At 46.5% G+C, this 20,652-nt stretch overlaps 1 protein-coding gene across 3 annotated transcripts in view; it reads right to left on the bottom strand.

Moving 5' to 3' along the window:
* The window catches only part of RPS6KA1 (ribosomal protein S6 kinase A1), a 918,695-nt gene that overhangs the window by 532,322 nt on the left and 365,721 nt on the right, over positions 1 to 20,652 (bottom strand). For all 3 annotated transcript variants that reach the window (XM_069622861.1, XM_069622863.1, XM_069622864.1), the window contains one exon: positions 16,781 to 16,834. In XM_069622861.1, coding sequence (XP_069478962.1) covers positions 16,781 to 16,834 — 54 coding nt within the window. The remainder of the gene's footprint in view (positions 1 to 16,780; positions 16,835 to 20,652) is intronic.

The following is a 20,652-nucleotide window of genomic DNA, read 5'->3' as shown; positions in this document are numbered from 1 at the left end:
ACCTCTGTAGTAGGTTGCCAAGGAGGGCGGTGTTCCTTAGGTGTAAGACAATGCTGTTCTTCAACAAACTGTCTGAAAACTCCTCTTGCAGGATGATGTCAGGTAGTTCTGGCATTTCTCCCAAGGGAGATAATTGTGTTCCCTGAGGTTCAAGAGAGTCTACAAACTGAGGAGGCGCTTCTACAGACTCAGGAAGACTGTCTTCATTGGATGGCATAACAGTGGCGTCAGCGAGGGGCGTTTTGGGCCCTAGTTCCTCTGATGGTAAAGGAGCTCGCAGTGCCGACGGCCTTGTCGACGGCGGGTCCGTGGACGAAGATTTCGTGGACGGTAGCTTATCCGTCAACGAGTGCTTCGTGGACGAATGATGAGCTTCCTTCCTCGACGATTGCTTCGTGGATGATAAACTCACTGACGAGAACTTAGTCGTGGACGATGCGGTTTGTCGCGTGGCGGTCGATGAGGGTTTCGTCAACGGCTTAGTGGACGATGGGCCTCTATCTTTACTGCCACTCAGACTCCTCCTCCGTGGACGACTGCCCGCCCTGGTTTTTTGCAAACTCCTCCGTACCTTTAGAGGTAGTTTTTGCCATAGAATGCTTCATTTTATGGCTTGTAGAGTTCAGGGGAGGTGGGAAAGGTATAATTTCCAGCTTCCTTTTACTCTTGTGAGTGGAAGAGGAACTCCTTTCCACTGAAGAAGCCCTCCTTTTAAAAGTTTGCCTCTCGGATGATTTGCTGGAGTGAACAGGGGCTGTCTTTGCAGATTCCTCGTCAGGAGAAAGTCCGTTGGCTTCCAAATGTAGAAGAAGTCTTCTATGTCTGTCTTGTAGCGTTTTAGTTGAAAGACTTGCAAATGTGACATTTCTGGATCTCATGAGGATATAGACAGTATATAGTGATCATGGGTATCTTTCATGTAAACCACCTTTCTCCTGCACCTCGTGCAATCCCTGAATAGGGAAGGCTTCTTGGTAGCCTGAAGTCCAGCCATCTGAAGAGAAAGTTCCCATCATCCAATTAGTAAATGTGTTATTTCTAATTTAATATTCGTGCACCATCTAACGCCAATTGTATTTAGCACTTCTATGTGGGCTACCGCAGTCAGATTAGCTGCAAACCATCACCACGTTTTTGCATGATGCTTGCACAAGGGAAATGTGATCTGGGTGAATGCAGATCATCAATTTAATTACATTCATGCAGCCCAAAAACAGAAGGATGAAAAGCTGTACCTCTAAATCAAGGTCCTACCGCGTTCAGTGTTCAGAAGGCTTCATGTGAATGCATGAGGGGCATACTAGATTAATTGGAGGACGGGTGAAAACACCAGATTTTGTTTTTTGACAGGTGAATGTCCATAGACATATATGGGTGTGCAGAAGGCGCGGAAGGTGAAAGCTGAGTTGAGAGGTATGGATTAAGAGGGCTGGTCCAGTCTTGCTGGTAGGTGGGTCTTGTGCAAATTGGATTTCAAGGAACTGTAACGCAGTTCAAACGTACTTGGCACTGGTCATTCTGGATGGTGCCAGAACAGTTCTACTGATCCATCTGTCCTTTAGCAGTAACTCCATCCTGATCAGATCCGCATTCCAGAGTTGCTGGAAGAAGGCAATGGTCCATCTGAGTGTCACCACTGAAGTCCTCCTGTACCAATGTGTCCTCTAAATGCGCTTTGGAGTCAGCATTTGCAGGCGTCCTTTGGGCATTCGGGCCCTTTCGAGCAGCATTTGGATGCATTTTATTGACTTTCCTTTAGGGCCATGACAAACGTCTGCACCTTTGTGGGAAGTCTTAAAGTGTAGGTTAAATTTACTCCTGATTTTCACCCTGATTATCTGGTCAGACTAGGGTTATTTTGTCAGATATAAATGGGTGCGATCGGAATTTTAGTTTGGTGTGTTTGAATCCCCTCAGCTGAGCATGAGGGCAGATAACAGGGTGCTGGGGGAGTCTAGGGTGCTGGGGGAGTCTATGGACAATGGAGCTTGTCATCATACCTCCGGAGAGGCAAAACCTATTTATTGGTTCCGCTGCCTGCAAAAACTAGGTGTATGAAAACTTGCTGCATCACCTTGTGTTGCTATGACAAAAATGTGGGAATTGACATATGTAAGGGAATTCAAATACAGGTAACCTCTTAAGACCACCCTGCTGGCTTTCCTATTACCAAGCAAAACATTCAAGGGCATTTAGAGGCCTGAGGTCTTTTCAAGGGCTTAGGAGCCTAGGGCCAAAGGAGTGCACACAGGTGCAGAGGCTTGTCCCATTTACTGAGACTGTCTTAACCCTGCCTTTATCCCTGGCATTGCAGAATGTGGCATTGCTTAAAAGTCTCATTAGGAAGGCTGTATGTGTGCGCCATATGAAACCAAGAGCCAGGATCTTTATAGCAAACACCCCCATTCGAACAAGCACATTGGCTCAAGTGAATGAATGTGTTTCACGGGAGCCATTTTGTTTTTTAGATTTAATCTTATTAAGCGTCAACAGAGCATATCACACAAGGACAACCGATTACAGGCTTTTGCAGAACAGTATTATGCTTCTTTCTGATACAGTCCAAAACACTCCACCCCTCCCCCACCCCAACAAGTGCTAAACATACAGAAAAGGTTGAGGCAGAACATAAGGTTATAACATTGGCACAGTGCAGGATTATGCTGAAAATACGACAAACCCTGCTGTGACGCTTGCCTGTTATAGGTACAGTCCATAGCCCAGTTTTCACACAAAAAAACGATAGTGGGATCGGTTTACTAGAAATAACCATATAGGCATAGAGAGGGTAAACAGAATACACATATTGTAATCCAGTACATTAAACACTTGCCAACCATGTTGCGCCCCATGCCCATACCTCACCCATAGGGCCCGATGCAATTTATGGTATAGTTACACCGCATATTTGAATTCCAAAGGTCTACGTTAACACAAGCTCGCCGAGTACAGGGAACAAGTCTATGGTCGTGGCCTATTTCGTTATACATTTAACCAACTAGTTCCCAAAATTGGTCAGCGTGTACAGTAGGAGAGCCTTTTGTGGCAAATTCTCTTTAGAGCGCAAAGCTGCCCATATAGACTCGGTGAGTGGAGCTCCCACTTCCCAATTAACTGATTTATGGGCTGAGAATAGAATGACATGTTACGTTTCAATGGGTCTACATGCTATTCCCCTTCAACCTGCCCTAATAACCTAGATGTGGGTGTTTGTGCTAGCCCAAAGCCATGAATACGTATTATGCATCGAATTGTGGCCCAAAATGGAACGATACAAGAGCGTGTCCAGCGGACGTGAGCCATAGTGCGAGTGCAGCCACACAGTCTCCAGCATGTTGCAGCTGTAACCAGACCCACATTAAATAGTGGGAGTATAATAGGCCTGTTGGATAATCTTATATTGTATCTCCCCGTTTGAGATTAAGTGAGACCGCCGGGATCCCAGCAAAATATTCATAAAAACACTACCTGTATTTATGGCGAGTCCAAGGTCACTGAACCCAGCACGCAATTTCTGATCAGATGATCGGGATGAAGGAAGATGTGCAGAGCCATGGAAATGCCAATAGCTCTCTGCAAATTCCAGTCTCACCGGTCGAGGGGTTCTGGTTCCGAGATTCGGCAACAGGGAGCGTCTCAATGGCCGATTGGACTGTGCTGTACTGAAGCCATTCTGCGTTTAGGAATCCTACAATGATTTTGCATCCTGGAGTGGCAATAGTATGCATCTTCATACAAGTCCATGACCCTAACATGCTGCTAGTCTGTATCCTGGCTATATTGAACTTTCATTATTAGACCATCTGAAAACAGCACCCTTATACTTATCCAGGGTGTGGCAAGATCCATATTGACTCAGGACCTGGAACGCATCTTATGCCATTGGTAAGCGGTGGGCCCAACACTAGATGCCTACTAATACGACAGATTATTTTTCTGTTGACTAGCTATAATTTCTTGTGAATATGGGCACATCAGAGCCAGTGCCATTTTACAGCAGCTTGTCAAATCCGTATGATTACGCCACCGTTTGGCCCAACATACCTGGGCCGCTAGATGGTATATATATCTCACACTGGAAGCACCAAGCCACAATCGCGTTTGTAATATTTTCTTGTTCAGTTGAGGTGTCTTCCCGACCCCACCATATAAATTTGGACACCAATGCGTCTAAGTCCCGAAACATCTTGGCCGTATGTGCAGTTGGAATCATAGCAGCCACCAGGTACACTAGTTTCGGCAGCGAGTTCATCTTCAAGGCATTTATTCTGCCAGTTTTGCCCACTACGCAGGGATACTTTAACTCTAATGCACCCAGATCCGCTCCCACATTGATCCCCAAGTACGCGATAAGACGGCATTGTAGCCTAAAAGGCACAGCTCCCCCCCCTCCCCCAGATTCCACATGATATCAGCCCGCAATGGTAGTACTTTGAACTTGCAGTTAATTTAATATGTAGTGGGGCCAGACACCTGCAGGAGGGTGACTATGTGGACATGACAAAGACTTGACTCGTGTATAATAAAAAGGTCATCAGCATAAAGGGAGACCCGGTGTTCCACTGTATGCCTAATAATGCCCGACCAATCTGGATCCATCCGGAGTCTTTCAGCAAGTCTCTATTGCCAAAGCCTACAGGAGTGGGGATAGTGGGCACCCCTGCCTTGTCCCAGTATGCAAAGTGAATGGTACAGCTGTGTGTCTGTTAGTCACAACAGAGACTCTGGGCTTGAAATGCAATAATTTGATCAATCGCGTGATCAATCACTTGAACTGCCCACCCCTCCCCCCCCAATCCCAAGTCTGTCAGGGACTGCATCCATGTAATCTCACTTGACCCTATCCAAAACCTTTTCAGCATCTAATGAGAGGATCAGGAACTTTGGGGCAGCCTCCCCAGGACATGCAATAGTCATAAATTATCCAACAAGCATCGGTTTTGAATAAACCCAGTTTGGTCACTGAACAAGATGTGGTAGTACACCCTCCAGACGTCGTGCCAAACATTTCACTAGGGTTTTCACATTGGATTTCAAATATATCTCTATGTAGGAACTACATTCCTCTGGGTCTTGACCTTTATGAAAGACGCCAATGTTGGCAACCAGAATGGAATTTGCAGGTGTCCGCAGTCCACTGCTTCGGAGAATACCAATTCCAAAGTTGGGGCAGTGGTACTGACCAGAGATTTCTAGAAGTCATTTGGTAGCCAATCTTGGCTGGCCGCCTTGCCTGCAGTCAGGCGGTTAATAACCCAGGTAATTTCTTCAATGGTAATCAGTGTTAAGCATCGCCAAAAAAGCGGTCTATATTCGGTGTAGGCAGAACCCCTCAAAAAAAATAATTAATGCCAACCTGACATGTCCCTATATGGGGGAGCAGTGTACGAATTCTCTTAGTATTTAGCAAATCGTTTGTTGATGTTATCCCCTAGTAGAGAAGCACCCAGTTTGTGCCTTACTGTACCAATTAGTTGGGAATGTTGCCTACCTTTTAGACAAGGTGGTTACCTGTTAAACAGAAATATCGTTTCCCTTTGACCGTTCACGCCAGCCAAGGAGCAATTCTTCAGCCGCATAAAGCAGCTGAGTGAGTGCTCAGTGTTTACAATGGGCTGGCTCCTCCATTATGGAGGAGGGTGCCTGTGGGTCAGTGCAACCTTGCCCATTATGGAGACGCGCCACTAGCAGACCGTCAAATGTATGCACAGGGTCATTGTGGCTTGGGATGAAATACTGTTTTGAAGTCATGTACATGAACTGCACTGTTGGTAATAGTGATTTTGAACACATTAATGGAATCAGGCATGTGCTACACAAAAAAGCTACCAGGGTATCTCAGCGGGTTGATTGACTGTTGCTAAGATGTTAGATCTAAAAATTCCTTATAAGAACAAGTACTATAAAATGTGATCGGCCAGGGGATGTGTTGGGCTGGTAGCTTGCTCATATTCAGGGTGAGGGTGGGGGAATTTCTGCCCACGTAGTGAACATCAAGAGTTAGCACCCATGAACCCACAGTTTAATTTCCTGATAACTGCTGTCAGTGCAATAGAATCATTTATTTGTGATTAAGCAGTTTGACAAGCATATAACCGCTTTAGAAATATATCCTGTGAAAAAAAAGCAAGGACACAAAAAAAAAATCAGGGTATGTGTGTGGCAGTCAGACAAACAAAATAAACACATTTCAAAGAAACTAATGAATGCAAGTTCAAGAAACATGTTTTAGTTTGGAAATGTCTTGTTTTTTTCTAAGACCAGTTTAAGCTGCACATTTGGAAAACAAAGTGTGCCCACCTTGTAGGTAGCCTGCATCAGAGATGGCCCCCAGTGATATTCACGGCCCATTGCGTCCCGTGGTGTCCCTTTCAGGCCAGATGACACAGGCTGTGCAAATGGAGCCTGCGAATGATGGCTGGGCTAAGGAGCACCATTGAGGCCCCTGCAAAGAGTTTCTTTGCAGGAGGAGGGTGGGGACAGGTCATCAATTGGGAGGGCAATATCCCCTTCTAGGGGCGCCTTTGCCAGCATGGTCTCTTCGTAATGAAGTGCGGCTCGCTTCATTTTTTGTTGCTGGAAGTGGGTAGCACTTCATTATGAAAGTCCTGTCCTTAGGGGGCCGCAAAGCACAATACCGCGGGCCACATGTTGTGCATCCCAGCTTTAGAGCCAGGGCCATCATATGAAGCGGTCGGTCGCTCTCGGCATAAATTGCTTGAGACCAACTTGTAAAGGACTTCCAGATCCATAGTGTCGAGACTTGCTTTAGTACATAGCTAAGTTTAGCTAATTGAGTATAGCTTATAGCGTCATGCGTGTGTTTGTGCAGTTGTTCAGTGTCTCGTATAGCGGATATTAATCGTGTCTCATGTGCTGAACAGGTTTTCAATGCATGTGTCCAGGTGACATACATAGCCCACGTAAGAGTGGCTATAGGCATAACATCCATGGGCAGAGTATTCCACCGCAAGATTATTCTGCCAAAACCCCCTCAGAATCTTCCTTAAGGTGTTCAATGAGGTGTCCGGTCAAATGGTCGAAAATAAAAGATTGAATGATTTGTTTATTTATATATTTTTTGAGTTTTGTTGGGAAAAAAAATATAGAAAAAGGGGGGTTGTGGGGGTACACCCCATAAAAAAATATTTTAAAAGAATTCGACCATTTTTTCGACCATTTGACTCTCGATCAAATGGCATTCGATAATTTGGTTTTCGACCAAATGACCGGTAACCGTTCAATGATGTCTCAAGAGACCTCAGGTCCAGTCTCCATGGCTATACTAGTTTAGGCGTGTCTGGAAGCGTGATGTGCAGAAGAACAGGAGCATGAACTGAGAGTCATGGGCGGTGCGACACATGTATTCAACCGCATTAGTGGGGAGAAGCCAGTATTCTAGCCTAGACTAGCTCAGATGTCTATTGGAATGAAACGTAGAGTCCCTCTTCCCCCAAATTCTAGGATGCCAGACATCGACCAAGCGGAGCTCTTTCATAGGGGTACATAGCGTTGCAAGTTTCCTAGTAGTAGGGTGTTCAGCCCGGACCCCATCTATCTAAGTGCAGATTCAAGGATATACTCCAGTCCCCACCTGTGACCGTCAAGCAGCCCATATGTAGAGCGCATGATGTAGCAGTATGTGTGAAGCACCCCAGGAATCCGCAGAGGGTGCATGCAAGTTATACATGGTCAATGGAGACCTGCGACTCGGAGTATATTGTCCCTCTGTAGCCACTTTCATAAATGTTACTCAGAAGGGAATGAGTTGGTGAATTAAAATGGAGACCCGCTTTCACCACGACATGGGGCGTGAGCTACAGTGCCCACCGAACAGTTACACAGCTTAGCGGATTCTGCTGCATCCAAGTGGGTCTCTTGCAAAAATAAAATTTCCCCTTATAAATCTCATATGCAATTAAGCATCCAACCTCTTAACGGATTGAGCCAGCTGCTGAATTTTAAGGTTAAGGCGCGTAAGTGGAGCCATAAACTCGGACACCAGATGTACTGTGAATGCCCACCCCTCACGCACCTGCTCTCCCATATAATCCAGTAAGCATGACCAGTCATTATAAGACATGCCATTACCTGAACCAACATATGCACTTGAAACATCCCCCAACAAGAAATGTAACATTGGAAATGAAAAACCAAATTCCAATAAGACATGTGAACAGCCCATGCGTCGTGTATGGAGTGGGAGGCCACCTCATACATCCTCCCTCCGCATGCTGGAACCCCCTGTGGGTTCCCCCAGAAGGGACAGCAGTATCAATGCACATGGTTTGAGAATCGGGGGCGGGAAGTGCACTGCGAGTGAGGACCCAACCAGCATCGCCCCATCACCAGCAATGGGAAGTTATCAGCCATATGCCCTTCGCGATAACTCGCTGAAAAGGGACTACCTTCCAACTAGATGAGGCGCCATTACGTCATTTCAGAAACCATTGCCTAGAGGCAAGCAGTGTGCAGTCGTATTTGTCCATTAGCCCGGCCAGAGGAGGATTGTAATACACACCATTTACCGCATGGACTGCCCCCCACAATCAGAATGTTACATGTGTGACAGACCCTGAAGAACATGCCAAGTTCTAGTTTTGGCAGATAGAGGGGACTTTTACAGGAGAGAGCCAACACGGGTGGATGCCAACACACCGCTCTCATATTTACCACATTATTCTTAATCTGTAACTAAATGACCCAAGTTTCCTTTTGTACTTCAGGTTTCCTGCCTCATCCTTACCTCCAAAAGGTACCCATAGTGCCATCAGCAGGCACTCGATCTCCCGGCTTCAAAAAGCGCCAGGCCTCCTCAAGATCATCAAAGTAGTGCCATTGTTTAACGTATTTTAGACACCAAACATTGCTGGGAATTTAAGTATCGATCAACTGTGCCCTTCGGAGCCTCGAAAAGTGGGCTTAAGCCCTTTCTACGCCTTGACACCTGAATCAAGAAATCATTAAAGCGCCTCACGGTGGAGTTCTCCATCTGAATATTGGCCGCTGCTACGCACTTTCAGAATCGTCAATTTGTGCTCAAAATTAAACCGGCACGGGGGGTGGGGGCGCGCTGATGCCTGCAGCCTAAACACGATGTCGGGACTAAAAGGGATCAGACACCCCCCCCCATAACGTCGAAAAGAAGTGGCATCTGTGGTAGCACCAGGGCATAACGCAGAGAATCCTGGTCAGATAGGGCACACAGGTTGCAGACCAAAGTGAGGCGGCGGCATCGGCCTAAAGAAAGTGGGCCTGCGGCTGCACACAGGGATGCCAGGCCACAGCGCCACTGGGCATACCTATAGTGGAGGAGCACAACCCCATACCACCCCTGCGGAGTGTCCGACACTCAGAGGGGGCACCAGTGAACCAGGGTGGTGCAGCCCGACGGGAGACGTAGATCTGAGGGACACTGTGCTGGCGGTGGACCACGGCCTGCACAAGGAGGCACAGAGGTTGGTGCTTGGTTCCACCCCAGGGAGCTGAGCTGAGGGACCAAAGAGCCTTGGCCGGACCGCCATCAGAGACAGCCCAATGCCGCCCATCAGAGGGGGTGGGGGATGCTGGGAATCGGAGGAGGGGCGCCTAAGGTCCTTAGAAGGGGGGGGCACTTGGAGTCACTGGAGGCCAGGGGGAGGTGTGGGCTCCCAGCTCAGGGCGTGTGCCTGCCACCCGGACGCCTCACTCGCCACCACAGTTGAAAGGACAGGGGTGCTGGACAACCCCCCTCCCAGGACTTTGGGGACTGGGTGAAGCTTGTGGGACCTGCCCCTGAGGTGGTCAGTCCCTGCTCCCCCAGGAAGCAGCAGGGGACGACCACTTGCATGGCTGGAGGGTAAAGGGGGAAGACACCGGGGGACCAGTGGTGATGCCAGAGGAGACCATTAGGCGGTGAGGGCCCCCCTACTCAGGAGTGTGTGCTAGCCTCCCGGGCACCACACTAACCACGCACAACCCACTAGGATCTGCACCCCAAGAACCCCCCAGGAAAAGCCCAGGAGCTCTTGCAGGGCTTGTCCCTGAAGCAGCCGAGTCCCACACCACAAGAGGCAGCCGGAAAAGGTTACTGGGGCCGGTGGAGGTGCACAGGAAATGGTCCCAGGGGGGCCAGGCAATGTGGGGACACCAGAGAAGACCACATCGAGGTGAGGGCCCCCTACTTCGGGGCGTGTGCCCGCCTCCCAGACAGCTCACTTCATAAGACAGGCTCATTAGAATCTGTGCCCCAGGAAAGGGGGGGGGGGGATTTCCTAGGCAAACGGAGGACAGACATGCCAGAGTGTGGCCTCCCACGACCCCATCGGTGGGGACAGACGCAGCGCACCTCGGGTGAGGTGAGTGCAGGGACAAGTGAAGGCAGGTGGCGTCAACTGCTTGTGACCATTGGAACCCACGACGAGTCACCAGAAAGAGACATTTGCTTGTTGGCCAACCCATAGCGCGCAAGACGCCTCCCGTCTAACTCACTTGGGAGCAGGTCGACCCATTGCATTGGGGCCCCCACATACAAGGGACAATATGCCCGGTGGAGGGAAATCATATGGACATGAGATCTAAACTAGCTGGCTTTGGTTTCACTCGAAGGGAGGGACACTGCGCACCTCCGTCATGGCGACCCGGGGCGAGGAATAGATACTAAAAAGATGTTTCAGCACTGATGGAGGAAATCCAGAGCATGCAGGCTGACATCAGGGGAGGGGTCAACAAGATAACCCAGAGGTTCGCCAAGATGGAAGACAGACTTGAAGTGGAGCACAACCAATCTTATCGGGATGCCATGGAGATTCAAATGGACAGAATGTCGGAAATGTAAAGAGAGGGGGAGATCATGCTGAAAATGGATGACATCGAAAACTGAGGTGGAACAACCTGAGGATCTTCGGGATCCCAGACAAGGAGGGGGAGACAAAGTGATTTGGGGAGAATCTTCCACATAGTCACCAAACTCATTTTAGAGGATGACATCATTGATGCGGCCAAAATCTAACGGATCCACAAGGCGGTAGGTCCAACAGGTGGTACCAGATCGGTCCTGGCCAGTTTTCATATCTACCCGGACAAGCAAAAGTACCCGGAGAAGGTGAAAAAGAAAGGCCCACTGATGTACGATAATTCCAGAGTTACTATTTTCCAGGACCTGTCCTCTCCAACGCTCACAAGGAGAAGCCTGTGCTCACCCCCAACGAAGTGGACGAATGAGAAGGGTATCAGATCTAGATGATGTTTCCCATTCTCCATGTCTTTCAAAGTTGATGGAACTAAATACAAAAGCGTCCAAGGAGGAGATATGGAGGGCCACAAGGGAGTTACTAGGTGACATTGGAGGCCCATAGGGTGTTAAGAAGCAGGAGGCCAGGGAGAACCGATGGAGCATTAAGGGACCTAAAAGACGAAATGCAGGATCTCAGAAATGTACAAAGTTGAACACGTCCCCAGCAGCAGACAAAGGATGACAGAAGATGTATCTTTTTTCATTGAGGACATGGAGTTTGTGGTGGGGGGGTGGGGGGGGACAGGCGGTGGGGGATTTGACTGGTGTGAAATGACAAAGCCATCCACCTGGTACCAGTGGAGATTGATGAGAAGAGGTTAAAGGATGTTAAACAAAGGAGGAGGGGATGGAGAGGGGCTCTAAAGGGAAGGGGTTTGAAGGGCTCGGACCTGTGTTGAGGGGACCATTTGGTGGTTCGGTTACATACTAGGTCTGTTAACTCCGTTCACTACTGAACAAAATAGAGCTTCTATAGGAGGATGAAAGTGTAGACCACCGTGTGCACTTTTATAACGGTAGACACGCGGAGACTCTGTAGAGCAGAGAGTGTGGTAAACAGACCTGCGTGCACTAGGAACATCGCAAATCTGACCAACACGGAAGCAAGTTCTAGCGTAATGGCTCTTGCATAGCTAACTCAAAAACAGTTACACTCCGGCGACTAGGGTCGCCATGGCAATAGCAGCATATGGATATAACAGCTATTTGATACGCTAAATCGTCTTAAATATAGCAATTTATTTTAAAGTATGGGACAATGGCAATTTGGAATACAACATCGCCTCAAGCTAAGCAATTAACCCAAAATGCACTTATTCGCTCTCCAGACTGCATTTTGTAGTGTTTTTTCGGATGCCAGGTGCATAGCATCGTAATTACAATTACAAATATGGAGACAAAGGCAAAGCGCTGTACTACCCCACTGGTAATAACGAAATTCGTGTTCGACAGAGCATTGAGTGCAACTAAATTCATCCATAATAACAAACAGGATATTCATTAATATGTATCTAAACTTTTTCCAGAAAGCGTAAGAGCTGTAATTCTACCCTCCATTGAATACAAAGGCCCAATGGAAAGACAATAATAAGAAGCATATGGTACCTAGAGAATAAACCACTACCAAGATCAGGTGATTTCTAAATCCCACCCAATACAGGTGGGTAATTGTTATATGTACACTATTTTTGCATATTAAACAATTTGAGTATATGAAAGGATGTATGATAAGAGACACTGCTACTATAGCAGTTAAAACAGATTCAATTGTGTCTATATAGATACAACTGGAGGATGTAACTATTTACAAGTTATGTTAGAAGATTCTGAAAAATGTTGGAACCCATCAAGACCGCTCCCACCAACCTCAACAGGTAAATATTACCTGAGATGCAAGTTAAACCGACTGGAATAGTAATTTAGCAATTATAGCTAATATTGCCATTTTTTTTTATATTAACAGTTCAAAGAATCAGTGCTACTATAGACAAAGAAGGGAAGAAATAATTGAACCCTTGAATAGAACAGTGACCGTTTTCTCCCAAAGAATGTTCCCCATTGAAAGACTGAACAGAAACATGTTGAGACATACCCTGAGAAAATGATTTACAAGGGTTAAAATATAGAAGGTTGTATTGATAACAACCAGTGTAGGAATTAGAGATGGTCTCTGATCTTTCAATGATCAAACTGTATGGTTAAGAGCTCCAATATAGGATGAATCTGGTCACAGTTCTTTTATATGAATGATATGTACTTATCGATGTTTTACATTAAGTGCATTTTATATATTGTTTAATAAAACTGATGCATTTTTCTAATGAATTGATGACTCTCTGAACTGTCTTAATATCCATGCACCTTTATAACTGATTCATACTGCTTATGAGGAAACCATTATGAAGTGTATTATTGGCTATGCCTTTTTCAGTTTTATAGCAGAGGCGATCATGCTTTCAATTTTCACCAGGACCATGTTCTCATTGAGAAGCAGGAGGCGTAGTTCAGGATTAAACAAAATTAATTCACTACGATTGCATATGCCTCATCTTCTTTGAGAGGCCCTGTCCATAGTTCTCAACTCCTCCAACAATGCATGCATGCCTGACATCGCTTTACCTCCAAGATCACGCCCATCAAGTTTGTGCTACAAGCTACATTTTAGTACCCGGGGCCATTTAATTCCTACATCAGCCCCAATGCAGACCTAATCAACACCTCTACAGACCGATTTGAAATGTACTTTACGCTGACAATGTTAATATTCAAGATATAGCCCAACACTGGCAATGACGAAATTGCAACGTGACCTTCCACTATACATCGCTCGATATGAGAAACAGTGCAGGGAAAACCATTACTGTAAATGTGGAACTGAACACTTGGGAAGCTCGAGCTGTTGGGCCAATTTATGAGGTTGCAAACCAAATTGGCAAATCTGGGGGTGCGGGGGGGGGGGGGGGGGGGTAAATCACATTGGACTCAAAGCTCAGCTTTCACCAACAACTAGGGTGTCGCCCCTACTGAGGCAGAGTTCCTCAATCTCGGGCCAACCAAGTGTATCCACATCTTCAATCATGCCTAGCTCTGATGTGTGCAACAGTCACCTCATCCTTCACGCAAGATGCATGACCGGCCAGCCTCCTCAAGGCCCTGTCCAACACATTTGATATCCTGGCTCTCATAGTCCAGGGGGGTGTAGGGGGGGGGGGGGAGAAAATGCCCATAGAAAAGTGATGCTGTCTTGACTGATCTAGTCTGGATGAAATGAAGGCAATGAGCCACTGACACAAAGCCAAAGCTAGCGCTGGCAAGTTGGCTTGGCTTTACCACCTGAAAGGCTTTGCCTGCATGAAAAAGGCCTTCCTGCCTAGTCAAATGAACTGTGCGACTAAGAAGTCAGAAAAACTTCAGAATCTGTAAGGGGACAAATTCTCTGCTCCTACATCTCAACCCTTTCCAGATAATCTTCCATCTTCCTCAATAAGCATCAGCTGATCCAACATTCCATTGCATCGTAGGCTAAAGTCTTTCTTTTCACGTCCAACATCACTGGTCTCCCCCCATCCCACCTCAAAATGTGCCTCCTTCGATCTGGTCTCAACAACTGACATTAACTCGGTCGGGAAAATGAAGGTATCTAAATAGATTGTCCCCTGCACAGCTACAACCATTAATGATAGTGCCACCTAGGCCCTTGCACTAGCTGCCCTGGGTAATAACGCCAACTAATGGGAGGCCCACCAAGAACTAAAGACAACCCACACACATTTTCATAAGAAGCTGTCTTTTGACCCATGCCGAGCTACCGCCATCAAACTATTTATCGGCCCAATCCAAGAGAAAATGTCCATCTCCCAATTATTGCCAACATGGGACAATTGCCTATTGTAAGACAAGCAATCTGGGTTCTGGCCCATAAGAGTTACGGAGTCTGTCCCTCCTCTGAGAGAACTCCTTCGCTCGACAATAACGTCATGTCATGCTTATCCTTGCTCTGCTTCTGGCAGTGTAAACCATGCTAGTTTAGCTTAAGTGCCTGGAAAAGCATTTAAGACTCTGCCCTCAGATAGCAGACAGAGTGGTTCAGATCTTTAAGGGTCCCCTTCTTTCTTAGCCAACTATATTCAACCCTGAGGTTCCCCTAGGTTCTTCAATATGCAACTCTCACCTTTAGCTGGCCTGATCCTTCCTGCTCTTGATCCTTCCTAGTCCAACACTGATACAAATTCAAATTACTTTGAGGTTGGAAGGCAACTCTTCTGCTCCAACCCTCATTGTGTCCTGGCTCTCCTGTATCTCAATGCCTCAAACACTGAAATTGTTCACCTGGACTGCCATGCCACCATCCTTGCTGCCTTCTTCTGGCCTGCTTCTTAGGACCCTCCTACCCGAGTTCCGACTGCAAGGAATGTGGGCATTCTTTTACATATCGCCTTCTACTTCACTCTTCGGATTCTCGAGCCAAGAAATCTCATTTCCAGCTACCCTTCCTGAAAGGTGTTCTGCCTTTTATCAGTTTACTTTTATACGGTGAGGTGAGCGGGGCTCTGGTCCTCTTGAAGACCAACTACTGTAAACCCTATACTGGGCCTCCAAAAATACATACTTTGCATGCTCCAGGTAATACAGAACAAGGGAGAGCATCTCAACCGGGGCCTTCGATCTGCCCACTTTACCCTGGGCCTTAAAATCTCTCCACCGTCTCCCGATACTAACAAGGATGATAGTTTTACTGGGCCTACTTACCTCCTGTGTAAGGTTCCCAAGAACTGGCCTTCAGAGACCTTAAAACCAGCCTTCTCCAGATTGCTCATTGTCTTTCAGCCTAAAATGAAAACACATTAGATGTCCGCTATCTCGGAGCCACTGGGGCCCATCTCTGGAATGCCTTAGCTCTAGCTTAGGGGGAGGAAAGTATCTACCGTTTCGGGAAAAGTCTGAAGACCATCCTCTTCAAAGTACTGACTCTTATGGTTGAGCGGCCTTCTCTTCGAGGCTCATAATGGCATGGGGCAGCACCCCCCCCCCCACCCCACCTGAGCACCTTGCTGTGCCTCCACAAGACTAATCAAAATTGAGATAGTCCTTGCACTAGACTGAGCAAACTAAAATACTGTAGTGCCCAAACTAGGGTAGTGCGATATCACTTCATGGGCATCTGCATTTAGTCCAAAACTGGGAGCAAGGATAACCAAGATGTGCTCAGTTAAGGTGGCGGGGCCACCATGTTTATAAAAGGGGCAATCTTAAACTCCAGGCATTGTCAAAGCATCCTGGAAAGTCCCTGGTGACTATAAAGTAAAACTTTTACCTGGTCCTTAAGATCCTCAACCTCTGATTACTAACCATTAGGGAACGTGTGGAAAGCCACAGTTGCACCCATAGGACGTGTGCCAATCTCTGCCAGTCTTGCCCTCACACAGTGACTATGGCCGAGACCAGCAAGGATGCAACATCACTGCCACACAGTCCGCTACTACTTTCATATTACACCACTGCAAAAAGGAGCATACTCAGCAACACTATGCGCGCCCCCCCACCCCCCCAAGAATCTCACAGCTCTACGATAGTCTGCTACAACTTATGGCAAAAGATAGTAGCCCCACAGCAGAGCTATGCCGACCCAAAATCCCTCAAAGTACCAATGGAGATTCCCAACCGCATAAGTGGTCTATAGAAGAACTAAGCCCATTACACTCCATCGGATAGAAGATTTACAGTCCCACTAAAACAGATACCAACCAATGCACACGCAACATCTTACCTCAACACCCACCAATACACACCAACATGTCCGATGGTGGCACTAGGTTGCCCATGAGTTTCTAGCAGCACCAAAATTACATTTGAATGGGGCAGGCTATAACTTGGAGATTGGTGGAAGTCAAAATCTCTGTTGCAGACTATTCAGATATTGTCGTTCATCACAAGCCATTGTATTCCCAAGACAGCCATTCCTATCACATCCAATAGAAGTTCCCAAAAAAAGAATCAAATTCCTACCTTGGCTGGGAGGTTGGCGAAGTCTTTCTCCACCCATGTGATATCAGATTTCGTCTGCATAGGGGGGAAAAATGACACATCAGCAGAGGGCAGGAAAGTCACCTATTCAACACTGCCAGTTACAAGCAACACAGGCGTTACTGGCTACAAATAGCAAAATACAAAGACAGTCAATGGTGACACAGAAGAAGCCCGTTTTAAGGATAAGCATACAGAACTGAGCAGTCATTATGAGCAAATGTTGACCAGCCAATAGAAGGTCATACTTATTAGAGTGACATCCAGAAGAGACAGGCAGAAGTGATGTAGGGAAGTGGCCAGCCATACAATAGGAAGCACAGAAAAGTCCATTAGAAGGATTGGTACATGGGGAGTACATCACACCAAGCAAATACATCTGCAGAACTTCTCTACTGCAAAGACAAACCTTTCAAGTGAATACATTGAAGGAGGAAATTCAATTTCTAAAATCATAAGTATGATGGGTGAGACATCCAGACCCCAAAACCCAGGAAAGCAATCAGTAAGAAAAACATCTGTGCAGTCAGGTCTATGAACTTGACAGCACAGTTGCAACAAAGCTTAAACTGAGGTCAAGAAAATGATATGGAGCGTGAGACAGCTACCATCAGTATAACTTAAGTGTATACAACCAACTGCACTCTGAGCCTCATCTGATGCAGGCATTGTGGAAATATCAGTAAAGAGAACGGCAGACAATCCAGAAAGAGGAGCTGTGGCAGCAGCAGCTATGTGGGAGGTGGCTACATTAACAGGTTTACATTTCTGTCAATTCTGCCCCAAATTCTCCAATAGAGAGATACCCTCCTCTCGTATTCAGTCCCATTTGAATATTTCCCATCTTATGCAGCCATTCCTTGAAGCAAACGCAGAGTCAGTGTGGTTTGTGGGAGAGGAAGCAGAGCAGATATAAGTGAATAGACAACAGCAAAGTCTTTCTGAAAGAGCAAGCGCAATACACAATAAAGTATGCTTCCTGTAGGCTGCCATGAAAAAGAAAGTGCCTCTGTAAAATGCAAAAATGCAAATAAGTGCGCGTGCACCGGATTACATTAACAATTAACATTAACATTAACAAAGTAAAAGAAAATCCTACAAACTGACCATTTCCAAGGCCTTTTAATTGAATGTAGAGATTGGCTTGGTAATGCTAGGGACATGCTGAGAACGGATTAAACGGGAACTTTCTATATGTAATAGTGCAAAAATATCTGATTTCAGGCTTTAAAGACACAAATGTAATTCGTACATTTCTTCAACTCTTGCTTGATCAGACAAATGCATGGGGAAGTTGGAACTGCGTCTCATGAAAAAGAAATGTTCATCCAAAAAATTCAGCAAGCCCAAGGTCTATTGGAATGAATATAATTTTAAAAGGTCTGAGATTATCAATGTGTCAAGTTTCTGGATCCCCAGTATAGAAGAAAAAGCGGCTTATACATTACAATAATTTATCGCTTGTTTTCAATGATAGTATTTCAGTTAAAACGAAACCTAGTGCAAAATACAATTGTGTTGAGGCAATGAGGCATTATTCGAAGACACATTGCATTTTTCTATGCACTTCACTCCACTTTGAATAACACTCATTAAACTTGAAGGGAGACCTGCCCGAACATATACCATGGTGTTAACATGAACAGACCTAGAATTCACCTCCTCCTTTAGCCCCAACTACATCCCAAGAAATGAGGTCACAGTAAGGCCATGATTGTGTTCAAACTAGTTCGGCATTTAAACCATTGCCAGATGGCTGGCTAATATATAACAAGAGGACCTTCACATACATTTGTGTAGTCTCCTGAAATTCCATTTAGATAGGGTTTTCCACTCATCAGCTGTCGTGCAAAACCCTAAGAAACTTGACGACACATGCTACTATTACAAAGGGGAAGGCGCATGGGATGCATCAACAGTGACCACTGTTGGCCAAAGTCAGCAAGGGAAGCTTTCAGGAAAATAAGATTAATTGCAAATTATATATACAAAATAGGTATTTCCCCAACCTAAAATTCACCTGGGGTGGAATAGGAAAAAAAAAAAAAAAAAATCAGGTGAATGGGAAACGGTCACTCGAACTATATAATGCACCATTGACATTCCACATTTTGCATTCCGAACCATGTGCGACCACAGTATGCGCTTGCCTGGAGTCCGAGTTTACCTAGATATGGAGGGCCATGTGGACCTTTATAAATGCACGGGCAAGGCCAGACTTTACAATCGAGAGGAGTTACGGAAGCAGCTGCGGAGCAGTCATGCGCAGCAGACATTTTCATAGCTGGCATACTGTAAACTGCTTGTGCTTGTAAAGGGTGCTTTGGCGAGAATGTTCCTGCATTACAAAGGTAGCGAGTGGTATCCAATTTCTTGGGCCACAGTAGCCAGGCCATGAGGATCAGACACTGGGTCGTGATGCAGGATTGACCCTCCTTCTCTGGAGAGCGATCTGTAAGTGGAGGAAGTTTGATGGACAGAACCAATGACCGACAGAGAAGGATCTCCCTGAGACACACCGGTTCAATGAGGATCATCTTGCAGTGGCAATGTCTTAATGTGTTAATCACTCATAGCAAGAGAGGAATCTGCGGGAATGGGTACAGGAAGAGGCATCCCGAGACTACTTGGGGAGACCCCACTCGTTGACACACTTGCAAGAGCTCCCCTTTGTGGCAGGAACGCAGCTCCCTGCTGAGAGAGAGTCTGCAATGGTGTTCTGCCTGCCAGGTGAAATGGGACAAGAAACATCATTTGAGCGTAAAACAGGTGGGATTAGGCCTATAGAAAAAACAAGGGGCTTTGGGAGGATTCAGTAAAAAAGCATTCTCTGCAATGGAATTAGTTATAATCACATCAGTGTGTTGAGGCGGAAAGCCAGGAATAGTATGTTGAGATTTCTGATATATGTATGGAGAATCCCAGAGAAGTTAGGGTCTGGATGGTTTCCGCAGAGTGATGATTTGCTAGCGTGTGAGCGGGCTCGGATTAGTCAATTGGCTAGGTAAGAGTAGATGTCGATTCCCTTGTGATGCAGTTGGGCCGACACCTAAGTCAAGCACTTGGTGAACACCCGCAGGACGATTTCAGGTCGAATGGCAGGGCTTTGAAGTGGTAATGCCTTCCCTGAACGACAAAACCGGAACTTCCAGTGGTTGCGATGGATGTGGAAGTAAGCATCCTCCAAGTGGAGGGTTGCTAGGAAATCTCCTTCCTCCAGTTGGGTTGAGCATGTGCAACGGGACCATCCTAAATTTTTGGGATTTGAGGAATTTTGAGAGTCATCGCAAGTCCAGCATGGGTCTCCACCCTTCTGACTTCTTTCGCACTAGAAAGGTGTACACTCCAAAATCCCAAAGGCACTGAGGGACCGGCTCTATTGCCCCATTTAGCATGCCCTGAACCTCCTTTAGCAACTGCGCTACATGCTGTTCTTGTCTGGGGGACAGGAATGTGAAGGAATTTGTCCTGGAATTCCAGAGAGTGGCCCTGTTGAAGGATATCGAGCGTCCATTTCTCCGTGGAGATGTTGCACCGCTGGTCAACAAATTGCGATAACCGGCCTCTGCGTTTTGGCCGCTGGAGCATGCACACGCTGGTCGTGACTTCAGTCGGCCTGGGAACGTCCCATATATGCCTTCTGGGTGATAGAACGGGAGGGCTTGCGATGGCGAGAGGTAAACCCTTTTGGAAGACCTCGACACCCTCCCTTTAGAGGAGCGAAAGGACAGCCTCCTTCACTGAAGAGTGCCCAATGAACATACTGTGTCAGTCTTTACAGCTTGCAGAACGTCAACTGCCTTCCCAAACAGATTGTCCCCATCAAATGAAAAGGCATGTCCACCACCTTGGTA

Source organism: Ambystoma mexicanum, chromosome 11 (genome assembly GCF_040938575.1).
Source record: "Ambystoma mexicanum isolate Mex_15411 chromosome 11, UKY_AmexF1_1, whole genome shotgun sequence".
NCBI lineage: Eukaryota > Metazoa > Chordata > Amphibia > Caudata > Ambystomatidae > Ambystoma > Ambystoma mexicanum.
The sequence above is the reverse complement of the archived record's forward strand: the minus strand, read 5'-3'. Positions and strand labels throughout refer to the sequence as shown.